Source organism: Penicillium psychrosexuale (genome assembly GCF_028828465.1).
Source record: "Penicillium psychrosexuale strain IBT 29551 chromosome Unknown utg000004l, whole genome shotgun sequence".
NCBI lineage: Eukaryota > Fungi > Ascomycota > Eurotiomycetes > Eurotiales > Aspergillaceae > Penicillium > Penicillium psychrosexuale.
Genome location: NW_026643189.1, coordinates 5699149 through 5713136, shown reverse-complemented (window position 1 = coordinate 5713136; position 13988 = coordinate 5699149). Strand labels below are relative to the sequence as shown.

Below are 13988 nucleotides of genomic sequence, written 5' to 3'. Positions count from 1 at the left end.
GGGATCATTCCCTATTACTTTATACCTCATATAACTCATCTATACCAACCGCTAGATAGTAAGCCTTTTCTTACTTTAAAGCATTACTACATCCCAACGCTAGTTGACGGTAAATTGGGCGCCGAAAATGGCTACCTGGGACGCCGTTTTTGGCGCCCCTCTTACCTGGAATCGGCTCTCTCTTTTGTATTCTCTAGCACTCAACAACAATTATTTCCTACCCTTAATCCTATGTAACCACTTTTACCGAAACCCGGAATCCGAACGATGGATCACCTACCACTGGAGATCAGGCATATTATCGCCGATTGGGTGAGCATCTCTCTTTGAAGCAACAACTTGCAGCTCTAATTCAAGTGACAGACAGGCCACATATCTAAGGAAAGCCTTCGAGCCTTGTGCCTAGTCAACCGAAAATGGCATGAAATTGCCAAAGCATTGTTGAGCAAGCATATTATCATCCGCTTGAGGGAAGGGAGAACCCCTGACGTACCGGATGACCGACGTATTCTCACACAAGCGAGACAACTGAGCATTGTGGCAGAATGGACCCCGGGTTCCCACAGTAAGAGATTTGTCCCCAAGCAAATCGACGCTGAGACCAGTAAAGGGCTTGACCAGTACTACTCCGACATCTGCCGTTCTCTGGAAGGAGCCTTTTTGGAGGATCAAAACTTCCCCAAAGCTGGCTTCTACGTTGGGGGAGATTGGAGTCCGGTCATTGATCTGATTCGACGAATACCTCATTTACACGATGTGAACATATTTGTTTTCTATGGTGGGCCGGTCGAGCTCTTTGAGGCTCTTTCGCAATATCACCCTGCCTGTCGAGTGTCTTTCTTCAGCACCGTGATGCGTCAACACCCACTTAGGGAGGCTGGCATGTTTCCCATTATAAATCCAGTGTGGCTTTCTTCGCCAATGCTCTATGCTGCTCATTTGACAGCTTTGGAAGATAGTGATCGGGGCCCACTTTTCAGACATCCGGATAGGCTGCTACAGAATATTGCGTTACATGCGCCTAATCTTAAAAAGATCGCATTACGGATTGATGGTCGATGCTACGGTCAGACCATAAGAGGGCAGCTCGACAGAATCAAAGTGGACAATGGCGCCAAAAGCGATGGACTACGTGGACTCGCCAAAATTGAAACCATGTCATGGCCTCTTGGCATGTCCGAAATGACAGCCTTGCAGTTCCAGGATTGGCAAACAATTACCGATTTTAGTGTGTTGAGATCTTTGAATCTTGGCTGCATTACAGATTGGACAATACTCCAGTCGATCGCGGATGATCACCCATTTCGCCAGCTGAAGCGACTCACCATTGCCCTATTTCCACAAAAAGATGATCGTCCAAGATTTTGGCAAGCGTCGGAGTCGATGTTCACTTCACTACCTCCGTTGACATATCTTTGTCTTATGGGAATGTACACTCCTGAGTTTGCCAACAACGTGATTGGACATAAGCACGGGAAAAGTCTGCTCGAACTGGGATTACATGGGGAAATAGGACCCAAATCAAGTTCCGGGGGCATTTCTTTATCGGAATTGAAACTGTGCCGCAGGGGGCGGGCTGGGCCTATATTTTCGGCTGAGCATGTTCGAGAGTTGGCAAATCATTGTCCATCTATCCAGAATCTACAAATCTGTATACAGCGATATCCAGATGCCCAGACGGATATGTCGAGTGCTTTGGGCCGGTTTGCATGCCTGAAAAAACTCTACCTCGTGTTGAATTGCCTACCAGAAATAGATGCAAACATGATGCCAGTCCCGCTGCGAGAGCTGACCGACTTTGAAAAGGGTCTCGCATCGGATGTTCTCCGTTGGGGGAGTGATACCTGCCCTAGGTGGTTCATCCGGGACTACATGATCAACTGCGATATTAGCGAGATCTTCGTCACGGAATTCTTCACACAAATACGCACAGCCCAAAAGAATCTTGTTCAGCTTGTCATGACTCCTATAGTCGGTGAATGGGCTAAGTATTCTAAATCGGACCAGTACTCTTGGGTCCCCTTTGCGGTAATGAAATTTCTCATTTACTGTCCTTCCAACAATTTCGCTTCTGTCTGGGTGGTCAAAGAAGACCATGATACAGAATTGCATGCGATACGCAAGAAACCATTTTACCCTCCCTCCCTTGATGGGAAATACTCAGACGATATATTATCAATTTTCTGTTCCACTGGCATATGGAATCCAGAGCCAGAGGTCAAGACTTAATGCCGTGGTCGGGCGGATCATGAAGGCTTCAGACATTGCACAATCAGGATCACACGGTCACCCAGGGCCGGATTGGTGTACTGGAGAGGAACATACTGTGGTCTGACTTTTCTGGAATGTATGTACATAATTCCCAACACATATCACTGGATAATATCCAGACTCTTCATCATGTGGAATGGGGCAACAAATATCAAGGCTCCGAACTCACAACCACCTTAGTGATCAGATTGATCAATTCTAAGCAATGGAGTCAATTCCAACGATAAAACCATTGTTGCGATGGTTTTCTGGAAGTTTGCAGGTTCCGAATCTGATTCAGTCTCTCTTGAAAGCCTGAGCCTAGACATCATTTTTTGAAAGCCACCTTAATTTCCCTAAATTGAAAAACAATATAATCTTCATTTCGATATTCTGAATTCGGATACCTGTCTTTATCTCACTTAAACAAATTTGACCATTCACAGCGGCTCTGCTCTTCTGATCAAGATACAATTCATACCATGGCTCAACTACTAGTACTCCAAGTATCATCAACAGTGACGGTCGTCTCTCCACAAACCGCAGGAACGGTGTAAGATTCGTTATCACCATCCGCCCAGACCACAGTGCCATCACTCTCGACAAGAATATACTTATATTCGAAAGACTCGCCCGCGGTGAAGTCAATAGTGACAAACCAGAGATTATCTGAAGAGGTGTAGTCAGCTGCACTCAATGCAATCGCATCACTTGTATCCCAGTCACCGAGGGCGCTGATGGAGCCAGAGATGTACATGTTCTGACCATACTCTGTGGTTGCGATCAAGTCGAAGGTGACTGCAACAGTTTTAGGGGTTGTGCAAGCTGTTGTGGTTGTACTGGTACTTGTTGTCTTGGTGGTAGTGGAAGTGGAAGTGGTGCTAGTTCCACTAGTGGTAGTGCCGGTCGAAGAAGTAGTAGTAGTGGTTTCGCTAGTGCCACCAGTCAATGTAGTAGGCCAAGCTGTATCTGTGGCTGTGCTGTAGAGTCCTGTGGCAGAGGTGGAAACACAGGTTGCCGGTACACTGCTGGCGGTGGTCTCACCCCAAGGAGCAGGAACCACAGAGTTTCGGCGCATGTTGGCTGTCAACAAAGCGGCGTAGGACCAAGTGAGATCGCGGGCGGACAACTCATCACCATCGGATTTATCAAATTGCTCTGACAGGGAGCCGTTTGCCATGCCATGGTTCTGCTGAATAATATTAGCAGTTTGAAGAGGGTTGTCTTGTCATAGTTCAACGTACCACGATGGTCAGGAATCCGTCGGCATATGTCTTGACGGCATCCACAATGGATGTGTACTCGGAGCTTGAGAACGAGTAGATTCCTGTGGCGGCGCTGCTGTAGAGATCGATGAATAAACCTAGCGAGGTGGAATCGATAACAATCTCTCTATTGTTGTCCCACTGGTAGACCGCATCATATAGTAACTCTGCGGCTGCAAGTGTGCACAGGAACCACGGGTTGCCGTTATAGTATGTGTCCTCGGGATAGCGTCCAACTGCGCAGGCAGTACCCTCGGCAGCATCGTCTTTAATGGTGTATAGGTCGCGGAAAGAGTCTACGACCACTTTGTGGTTGGCAAGGGCGCGAGATGAACATGGCTGGAATGTTGTGTCATCACAGCCGGCATCGGGATCGAACGTAGAAATACTGCCCAAAATAGTGTTGACATCCTTTCCAGTACGGCTGCTCTCATCAAAGTTGGCGAGAATATAATCGCCTAACCAGAAAGACTGCAAGTAGCAGAGGACTAGACTCAGCCGCCGCGCGCAGCGCGCGGCGCTTAAGCAACTTTTTTGATTACATGATTATATATTTTTACAAAGGTCAAGGTCGTCCCCAATTTTTTGTCAAATTTTCTAACATTATCAACTTTTTTGGCGTCACTTTTCTCTTCCTTCTAATCTTTTTTTGTTGTTTGTTGTTTTATGTCGTTTTAATCCTTAGATTCCTAGATCTGTATATTTCTAGGGTGAAGAAACAGAACTACTTGGTGTTATTAGAAAGTCGAGTCTATGATTCCATAAAAAACAAATATATGCCTTTGTAGCAATCAGACTAACGTCACACACAGAAGCTCAACGTTTTCCCCTTTTCTTTATAAACTTTCCCGCTATGTCAAGGGTTGCGGGGCCACTATACGAGTACCTCCGAGTAATAGGAGGGGTAGCAAAAATCACCTTACGGAACTCTGGTTGAAAAGGGCTGAATACATTTGAACAAAAACAAAATTTTCCGGTATTACATCATCTATGTACGCTACTTATACCAAGGATAAAGCACCACAAGAGACACTCAGTTTTCGGCCATATGATCTCGAAACAATGTTGCTATGAATTGCCCTAAGACCGAAGTCGTGGGTTAATAGCCTCTTAGTTTGATATAGTCGATTTTTTGGAGCACCGCACATCATGTGAATGGGATTTTCGACCCTGTCTCGCGTTTACTACTGCAGTTGAGGCATTTTTGGCTCGACTTAGCCTCGGACTTCTTCGCATAGTTAATGTACGATTCCTCTGCTGGCTGTGAACGGAGTGGTTTCTCTTGCTGGGAGAAGAATCAGACTACCTTGCAGACTTTAAAAAGTATTGTGTTTTAACTGCACCTAAAGTTCGTTCAGGGAACGATTAATGAATTTGCCGCCACGATAACTTTTGAGCATCTTTTAACTTCAACAATCGGCGTTCGTCGTTCATGGTCCATTCGTGGCGCGTGACAGTCGACCTTGATTGCACGCTCACCTCCTCGCCCGCTAGAACATTAATTGCTGTGGCACTTGTAGCGATGATGCCGTACGTATGCTGTAGAGTCTTTGTTGCAAGTTGAAGCACTACAAAATTCTCTTTAGCAATATTATCCATGTCCGAAAACTCGTTAGAAAATCGAGCCTCAGCACTCGTCATATTCGAAGCGCGCTTGAGGTAGGTGATCGTTTTTCTTAGTAGGAGGAGGTTGCCGGCTAATAGGGCCTCAGGGGTATAATTTAGAGAGCCCTTAGCTATTAAGTGACTCACTCGTCCTATAAGTGACTTATTCACGTTCGCGACTTTAGGCGTTTCACGGTGGCGTTTTCTAGATGTGGGAACGCATGAATCTTCCGAAATTTGCTTTCTTCCGTTGGAGGGAGACTTTCGATGAATGTGATCAATTAGCCTATTACTCTCGTCTGCAAAGACATCGAAGACCCTTGTCGTCCCGGGGCCCTCTAAACCGGTAATAGAGGGTGTTTCACTACCCCGGGAGGAAGGATAAAGCTCTACTTCTTCAGGGTATTCATGATAGGTTCTAGTATATAGTGATGTGTCATTGAAGTATAGTTTAGGTGAAACCGCCCGAGAAGGATCGCAGGACTCGGAGACTAAGAAGAATGGCATTAATATAGGAGAAGTTAAAAGTTAATAATATTGACTTCGCCTTACCGAGGCTTCCTGCCCTACGCTTATCTTGTGGTATATGAGTATCTAAGGTGTAGCCTTCTACTTCGAATTTCTCATCTAAGGTTACCAACTAGGTCACTACCTTAGTAGTCCCTTTCTCCGTGCTTGTGGAAGAGGGCATTACTGAGACTGAAGGCGCTGGCTGCCAAAAACTTTGGTGGTTTAGCGTGACCATGTTGAAATCCGACTATGTGAAATGATAGATAAAAGGGAAGAGGGGTAGGAGAGTGCTAAATATAAGCTTGAATAATACTGAGGTGAAAGCTGCAAAGTGGCAAGAGTTGAGTCTTTATGTGCCATCTTTCCTTCAGTTTTTCGACGGTCCTTCCCGGCCCAAGATCACAGTTAACGTAGCGTCGGCATGATATCCGAATCCATAGACAAGGCAAATCCAGCAAAATGGACACTTTTACTGATCTTGCATCTTGTCCGTTCTTTGCTTCGGCCAATCGCCGTGTCATAGGTGCTCGTGGAGTATTGGCCGTGGAGTGAGTTCCCAGGAGCTTTCTTTTGGGATAGCTTACAATGGGTGAAGATCGTGATCCTAGCGTGGCTGAGATTGATCCTGGGATCAAAACATCACAGTTCAAGCACGACGGCATGAAAAAGTTGTCGTGCTATTTTTGTCAATCGATTTTGGCCGAACATGTTGTGGGGAAGAAGCCAGCATTTCATCCACTGGCGAGAAGCGGAGGACGTAAGGGGCAGACCACTGTAGCGACAAGAATATACGTCATCTCGCTGAGCTCCTAGGAACACTCAGTGTAGACCGGTTAGCATCGGAGCAGGCAAGAATCTAGTAGTAAGATAACAGACCACAGGGACTGGCCCGGGGCACTCAGGAAGTGCTCCAGGCTCAGAGTTGCTCAGGTAGTGCTCAGGGAGTGCTCAGGGAGTACTCAGTGAGTACTCAGGGTTGATCAGGGCATACTCAGGAAGAGCTTCGGGTTGCTCAGGGCGTGCTCAGGGAGTGCTCAGGGAGTGCTCCAGGTTGCTCAGGGAGCGCTCAGGGCGGCACCCGGACTAACTCAGGTAGTGCTCCGGGAGCCGATCTCTACCCGAACCGGTAGCCTTACCGTCAACAATATTACCAGTTAAATAACAATAACATTATTCAATAGGGTGGTTCTATTAAGCGAAAATGCGGTTTTTTCCAGGAAATTATCTCTATTCGCAATACCCTTATAACTAAAGTAATTAAATTTGGCTTTGCAAATTATGGTATTTACCCATTTAACTACCATAGGGTACTCAATCCTCTCGAAAAAACCGTGGATTATGGTCCAGATCTCGTTATTTTCGGCAAAGATAATAAATCTAAGATTGATTTCCTAAGTTCAATTACTAATTCCCCCCCCTATAGGCCTACTTATATTACTGAAAGTACTCGTAAATTAGAAGCAGACCTTGAATTACTAGATAGTAAGCTTTATACCACTATTCAATATTATGCAAAGTTATTATATCAAAGTGCTCGAATCTCAGCTAAGCTAGCTGCTTAGCTCGCCGAGGATAATACCTACCTTCTACACAATAAACTGGCTCAGGAGACGTGTATTACTAAGCGACAGATTAATATAGGTGGTCCACTTACTACTAGCAATGTAAATCGAATGATCTAAGAGCGAGAATCTAAGGAATATACTCAAGAAATGAGGCGGTTAAAAAAGCGGGGTATACAGCCAGTTGATTTGGACGAAACCCCTACCCTAGGAACACGGTTTATTCCATAGATTCCTCCTATGGATAATGTAAATATCGATTGAGTATTTTTTAGGATTTTCTAGGATTTTTTATAGGCGTTATTAGGGGAGAAAAATAAATAAAAAATTGATGCGTTCTTCAAAATTTTTGTTTCGCAAGAGTTTTCGTCTAGCCGTGGTAACCCAATACCCGAATGGGGATTGGGTTGCTTGGCGAGAACCGGGTAGTATTTCTCCAATGTGCTGCACGTAGTTGTGATTCTCCTACTCCGTACAGTCACCTGGGCAATTTCAGCAAATGTACGGAGTACAGGCCAGGTATGTATATCTTTTTACAAAATTTCTATGTATGATATGTATGTCTCTCTGCTAGAATGTCAATAGATCAAGAATCCAGACTACCCTTTCCCTTGGTCGATCCCTCTACACACTGCCCACTCCCAAACATAGCCTTCGCCGCAGCTTGCCACACGGTCTCCCTTTGCAAGTAATTATCCAGCGTATAGAACAGCCGACATTCAGCAGCCTCATAAACAAACTGCAGCGGTGTCTGACTATCTTCCGGGTCATACTCATTTCGCAGATTGAGGTTGCCACTCCATTGGAGCGATGCCGTCGTGCTCGGCTTGGACTCATTGAATGCCTTCCACTCGGCAGATGTCAGCAGTGGCGATCCACTGTTGACTGAGTCTTCAATCAGCCCGTTCGCTTGCTCGATATATCCGTTGATATAGTTGACCCCAAGTGACTGGCCGCCCTTGACGCCACCGACACCCTGCATGGGTGCATTCTGTGGACGGCCGCCAAAGGTGATAGTGCGGACGCCCTGGCGTTTCATCAGCTTGACAAAGAACGCGCAAGTCGAGACACAGTCGCCGTCTGTGATCTGTCATTTGAGTTTGTGTTAGTTTGTTCTCTTTTTTCTGTATTCTTGTGTGAGAAACGATCACTTACAATAACGATGTTATCCGCCGAGAAGGGTGCTTTGCTTGGGTTCAACGGAACAGGCCCGTAGCCGCTAATGGGAAAGTTTTCTGTAGAGGTGGAGGTGTAGTTGAAGTTGGCTAATAGGCTAGAAGCAGAGCTTCCCAGGATTTCGTGCGGCCCATAGAGATCTTCCCACGAGCTGAAGTCCGTGCTCTGGTCAGGTGGAACCATCTGCCGATACGCAAAAACATTGCTTGTGTCCGTGCTGTTGTCGCGCGAGTATCCCTTTGTGAGGTACTTAGCTGCATCGTGTGCTCTGAACCGCGTCGCTGTGTATGGAGCAGCATTGGGGAAGAAGATACGAGACAGGTCGATGCCAATAGACATGTATCCACCCGGGTTAGATGAAAGGTCAATCAATACGTTCTTCTTTCCAGATTCGGTGCTGTTTTGCAAGAAGTCAACCGCAATCTTAGCGACCTCTGATGCGCTAGATGAGAACGTAGGCAGAAATATGATTGCTGTGTTCTCCAGCTCTGATAATTCAGAGTAGTATCCAGCAATCGAATTAGCTGAATTACGCCAGGTGGTGCTAGGAAATCCCGGTATCTCAGAGGAGGCTGTCTCGGCGCCAGATGGGCTGCTCGAAGCTGTAGACAAGTCTCGAGGAAGACACTCTATGTCGTAGAGGTGTGTGCCATTTTCGTAAGAAAAGAACTTTTCGCTCGGTGTGGCTGTTTTCTGGACAATCTTTTCAGTGCCATTACCAAACTTGAGGGACAGCTGAGCGCCATCAGTCCAGTCTCCAATGGAAGCCCAGATTCCATCCACACTAGTAGGAGTGTTGGTGACACTACGGGCTGGCGCGGGGAACACTCGATTGTACCTGCGACAGTTAAATGTGATTCAATGTCGTGGCTGTAGAAGGACACCTACTGTGCATCACGATCCTGGAGATTTTGATCATTGGCATATGATTCAAGGTACGTAGCCACATCAGTGCCGTTGATTGACACCAGAGGCGAGACGGCGTCCGGGTCGACCTTCCGCAGTTTTGCATCGCCTGTCATGTTAGTTCAAAGTTTTGATATATATACCGGTCTGAACATACCTAACACGTACACTTGAGGAAGTGCGAGCCCATCTGTTGAAATTGACACTAGAGGCATATCGATTTGATATGTGAAGATTGACTGTGAGCATAGCTGGAAAGCCAGGTGACCGTCATGGGCCGTTTTGATAAGGTGGTTGATTTCCAAGTCCATCTCAAATTGGCTGGTATAGCTATTGCTCTTGGCCTTGTCGATGATTATATCGATTCCCCCCATAATATCCGTGGACGGCATGGTATATCCCGATGGAGGATCTAGCAGATACAGGTTAGCCAGGTTAAAGAATTCTCATTTGAATTGATATCACTTACCCTTCAAAATATCGATAGTCGACTGAAACTCGAGGATCTTTCGAACCTGATTCAAGAAATCAACGGCGCGGTTCGAGTCAAAGGGCATAGATAGCAGACATTGGTGTGCCAAATCATGAGGGACAAGGGCATTTGCTGCGACCGTTAGTTATCAACCAAGTGATAATTTTGATAATTTTGATAATTTCGAGCTCATGACGTACTCTGGTTTTGGTTGGCCTCTTCCACAAACTTGCTAACCTGAGCACACGGCTCAACATCGCGTATACTCCTAGTAGCACCGACAACAGCAGCCAAAGCGATCGGAGTCAACACAGTCTTGAGATGCATGGTGATAAGTTGAAGACGTCAGGAGTCCATAATATTTCTGACCTTAAAAGGACTCATCCACATCCCCACTCTTTCTCAGGGGTCCTTACTTCGGCTGTTGTTGACTGGGGGCTGTTCTGTTTTTAGCTGATCTGCACGATCGTCGCCAAGACGGACAAGAAGTCTGACGGGGTACGGAGTAGACCAGGTTCAAATTGATTACTCTGTACTCCGTAAGAGTCCAGAACTCGGATGTCTCGGCTGTTTGCTGTTTTTCTTTTTTTTTTCTGGCTGATTTGGGCAAAATATGAAGATGTGATGGGATGATGTAGTTGTATTTGTTACATTGTTACACATTACCGCATTTGCTGACATACAGGGCTTTTTTGATGAACTTATTTAATTTGCATCAAAGTCATATTTTGATTAAGAATGAATCCTCCATTAATCAAATACGCTTCTCTGGAAGAAAGCAACGATTTTACGTGCAGCTTCTTTGCCAACCAGTGGATCCAGCTGCTCGACATCCATGTTGGCGATATCACTAATATTGTCCGTTTCGATGATCAGCCGCTCTAAAGCTTGGGGCGTAACACCCGGCACAGCTCGCAGCATGTCTTGTGGAAGAACATTGAAGGTACGGTGCTCAATCCCAGTGGCAGCCATGACGTCAGCAGAGCCAAGCGAATGAGATATATCAATATCGAGGCCTAGCTGAACTGCGCGGAGTGGATCTGGCTCCTGGGCGTTCTTTTTGAGCTCTGCAAAAATCTCGGCTGTCTGGTAAGGGGATGAAGACCAGATGATCTTCAGGCGTGGGAAGGCGAGAGTAAGGAGCACTATTAGATGCTGAGCGGACTTTGGGTTAGACGGGTTGGCAAGCGAGCTGCTGCTAGTGGTGGTTGCAGTGCCGGAAGATGAGAAACCGTAATCTGTCATAAACGTGGGACCTGTTGGAACGGAGGCGAACGCATCAAACGTGAAAGATTTGTTTTGATCGAACTCAATCAATAGTAATGGGCTCTTGTAATACTGGAGCATTGTCTCGGCCTGGTTGTAGAGACGGCCATTCTTGAGAGAGCTTATGAGATCACGGATCGATTTCCTTTCGATACAAATGTCTGGAGTGAGAATGTAGTCACCCACGGTGAGCTGGCAGGGAATTACGACCATGTTGTTCCCATGTAACAGAGATGGTAGGGCACTTCGGAATTCCCGCACATCAACTACAACCCGAGGAGGGGATGCTGTAGCCGCCAGTCGTCCTCCTCCGGCAATACGAGTGTTGACGGTCCGGAGGAATTGCTCCTGGGGGTCTTCAGCCTTTTTGTCATGCGTCAAGGTGACTGCCATGTTCTGAAGATCAGGTTAGTTAACAGTGTGAAGGATGCAGCAGGGTAGCTTACCCCCTTCTCTTTGATCAGCTTTGTGAATGAGTCTTTCTCTCGTCGGACAGCACTCAGATACCGCTGTTCCTCGACAGAACCACCATAATACATGAAGTAGACCTTCACACTTCGCCCTGAATGGGAGCTGCGATATACCTCAACCCTTCGAATGAATGCGGGATCGGGTTCGTACATGATAATGTATCGCGGACGCACTTCCTCGAGTATATGCTCATCCATGTCACCGTCGTAAGGGTGTATCATGACCAGATCGTCCATATCATACAATTCGTAGAAATCTTCCATATCCTCCAACTCATCGATAATAACCTCCTCTTTCTGCGTTTCTTCCACGCCGGTGGGCTGAATCTCACTTAGTAAGCTGATGACCTGACCGGGCAATTCGACTTCGGTTTGGACACTGCTATTTGGCACACGACCTGCAGCCGAGGTAACTGCACCGCCGCCACGTACTCGACGACGTTTGTTTGGGGGAGGCCGTCCTTGATGCGCACCCTGGGCCGCTGATGACTCGGAGTTTCCGGACCTATCGTCCTCGCCTGACTGAGACAAATTCTTGTTGACATTTGAAAGAGACCTCTTCCAATTGAGATAGTCTCGCAGCCGACGCCGCATCATAAGCTCTGCAGAAGGCTTGTCATCACTCGGATCATCATGTTCTTTGGGCTCGGACCCTTGGGCAATTTGGGCATGCATGGTGGCAATGTACTCGCGAAGCTGGGTGCATATTCGCTGATCACTACACATAATCAATATGGTGCTATTTGATTGATGCATTCTCGCAGGCTGGAGGTAAGCATCGTGTTCGATTTCTGCAAGGACCTCTGACAGGACACTCCACTTTGGGAGTTCCTCTAGAACTGGGTTCAACTCAGAAGAAAATGTAGTTGAAGATGAAAGGCGAGTCAGTTCGTTGTTCAATTTGCCTTGGTAGACTCGCGATTTCGCCGTCTGGAAAAGAACATGGGCAGCATCAAGGAAAAGCCACGGAGAGTAATTATGTCTGTTGGAGCCGGGAGGCGGAGCATGCGCAGACACAATAGTATCAAGGTACTGCACAAAAGATACCGCATCATAGCTGAGCAAAGCACTGCAGAGCTGTTAGTATAGAGAAAGGGAAAGACGCATGAGAGACACACTGAAGGACTGCTCGTAGGCTTGTCAGGTCGGCAACGATCTGTTTTGTCCTGAAGCTCACACGATGCCAGATTGGGTCTAGTTGACGTCTGATTATCATATCGAAATTTCTGTGCAAAGCACTGTCTAACGTCCACTCTTCCATATCCAGCCCGGTGTTACTCTTCCTGAGCTCAGTAATACTGATCTCTACGCATTCCAGGACAGCATTCTGAATTTCCCTCATTTTGTCGCTCATGGGAACTTCCAACTCAATCACTTCTGCCTTGCGATTTCCTTCTAGGGACTCAGCAACAGAAACGTGGAATCTAGGCCACAAGGAGGCCTTGCGTAGGAAAAGGTTCCGCAGCATGTTAGCCAACGGGGCAAAGCCTGTAGTGAATGGCTCCGGTGAGTCCGAGAATGCTTTCAAGAAGCCACTCTTGTTCGACTGTCGGTAAACCCTGATGATGAATGCTTCAAGAGATGTCGCCAAAACCTTGTCAGCATGCAAAATGACCATCCCGGTGACTTTCTCGGGATCAAGAAGTTCTAAAAAGATCAGCTAGTGTTTTGAGCCATTATACTAGCATACATACTGGACAACAAGTCTACAACCAATATTCTGGATGTCACACTCAAAATACCTCCTTCGCCATATATTCCTTCTCTGGTAGTTTGTCAATACGCCGTAATTGACAATGGTAGAACCGAGAAACCCACCGCATTGGCACCGTAGCTTTCTCGGTATTGATCACTTTTAACCCCCTGCCGAGGGGGGACTTGCTGGTAGCATAATGCTCCGCCAATGCTGAGTTCGGGATCCATCAGCTTCCAACCCCAGCATCCGACCTGGGATGTAAACCAATCCACATACCCTCTCCGATCCACTCATTCTCGCGTTCATCTGCACCCACCACCAGGACCAGGTTGTTTCCCGCCGCATCGTAAAAGTGGAGGAGGTTTGATATCAGGTGTAGAAGCCCCAGGCCTCGTGCAAGAATGACTAGCTCATCTTCGGCGCGTAGTTCGGTGAAGAGCTCTTGCTGGTATTGCTTAATGGGGGGTTAGCGGGAAGCCTGGGCCGAGTTGATAGGATACTTACCAGTGGTAGAGACAGCTTCACCGGCACATTGGACCGTTCTGGAGGCATTGGGAGCACTTCCTAACGCGTTGAGGAATGAGGGTTCTGGTCAATGAGATGTCGCGCGATCACGTGTCCTGGTGCTATGATGTATGACGTAATGAATTGATGAACGACCTCAGGTCCTTCCAAGGTTGCTTGGAAGTATACGCAGCCTTTTTGAGGAAAAGAAAAATAAAAAATAGTATATTTTTTTGGTGATTTGGTTTGTTTCATAAGTCTCAGGCAGCTACTCTTCGTTTGTTGGTGCTGGAGCTAGTTTTGGGT

General features: G+C 46.8%; 5 protein-coding genes across 5 annotated transcripts; 1 reads left to right on the top strand and 4 right to left on the bottom strand.

Moving 5' to 3' along the window:
* Window positions 1-267: 267 nt before the first annotated feature.
* On the top strand, window positions 268-2229 carry N7518_008057 (uncharacterized protein; the record flags this gene model as incomplete). The annotated part of the gene is made up of 2 exons (XM_057188984.1): window positions 268-312; window positions 364-2229. 2 exons carry the CDS (start codon window positions 268-270, stop codon window positions 2227-2229), a joined length of 1911 nt encoding a protein of 636 aa, XP_057040687.1.
* A 508-nt stretch (window positions 2230-2737) lies between these two features.
* On the bottom strand, window positions 2738-4043 carry N7518_008056 (uncharacterized protein; the record flags this gene model as incomplete). The annotated part of the gene is made up of 2 exons (XM_057188983.1): window positions 2738-3442; window positions 3495-4043. Coding segments are annotated over 2 exons (1254 nt in total), but the record flags the coding sequence as incomplete, so codon positions are not given.
* An 837-nt stretch (window positions 4044-4880) lies between these two features.
* N7518_008055 (uncharacterized protein) lies at window positions 4881-5156 on the bottom strand (the record flags this gene model as incomplete). The annotated part of the gene is made up of 1 exon (XM_057188982.1): window positions 4881-5156. One exon carries the CDS (start codon window positions 5154-5156, stop codon window positions 4881-4883), a length of 276 nt encoding a protein of 91 aa, XP_057040685.1.
* Window positions 5157-7778: 2622 nt separating this feature from the next.
* On the bottom strand, window positions 7779-10073 carry N7518_008054 (uncharacterized protein; the record flags this gene model as incomplete). The annotated part of the gene is made up of 6 exons (XM_057188981.1): window positions 7779-8279; window positions 8348-9206; window positions 9257-9383; window positions 9432-9686; window positions 9744-9878; window positions 9947-10073. 6 exons carry the CDS (start codon window positions 10071-10073, stop codon window positions 7779-7781), a joined length of 2004 nt encoding a protein of 667 aa, XP_057040684.1.
* Window positions 10074-10496: 423 nt separating this feature from the next.
* On the bottom strand, window positions 10497-13730 carry N7518_008053 (ssDNA endodeoxyribonuclease RAD1; the record flags this gene model as incomplete). The annotated part of the gene is made up of 7 exons (XM_057188980.1): window positions 10497-11408; window positions 11459-12551; window positions 12601-13129; window positions 13177-13247; window positions 13301-13388; window positions 13455-13632; window positions 13683-13730. The coding sequence occupies 7 exons, from the start codon at window positions 13728-13730 to the stop codon at window positions 10497-10499; spliced, it is 2919 nt and encodes a 972-aa protein (XP_057040683.1).
* Window positions 13731-13988: the final 258 nt, after the last annotated feature.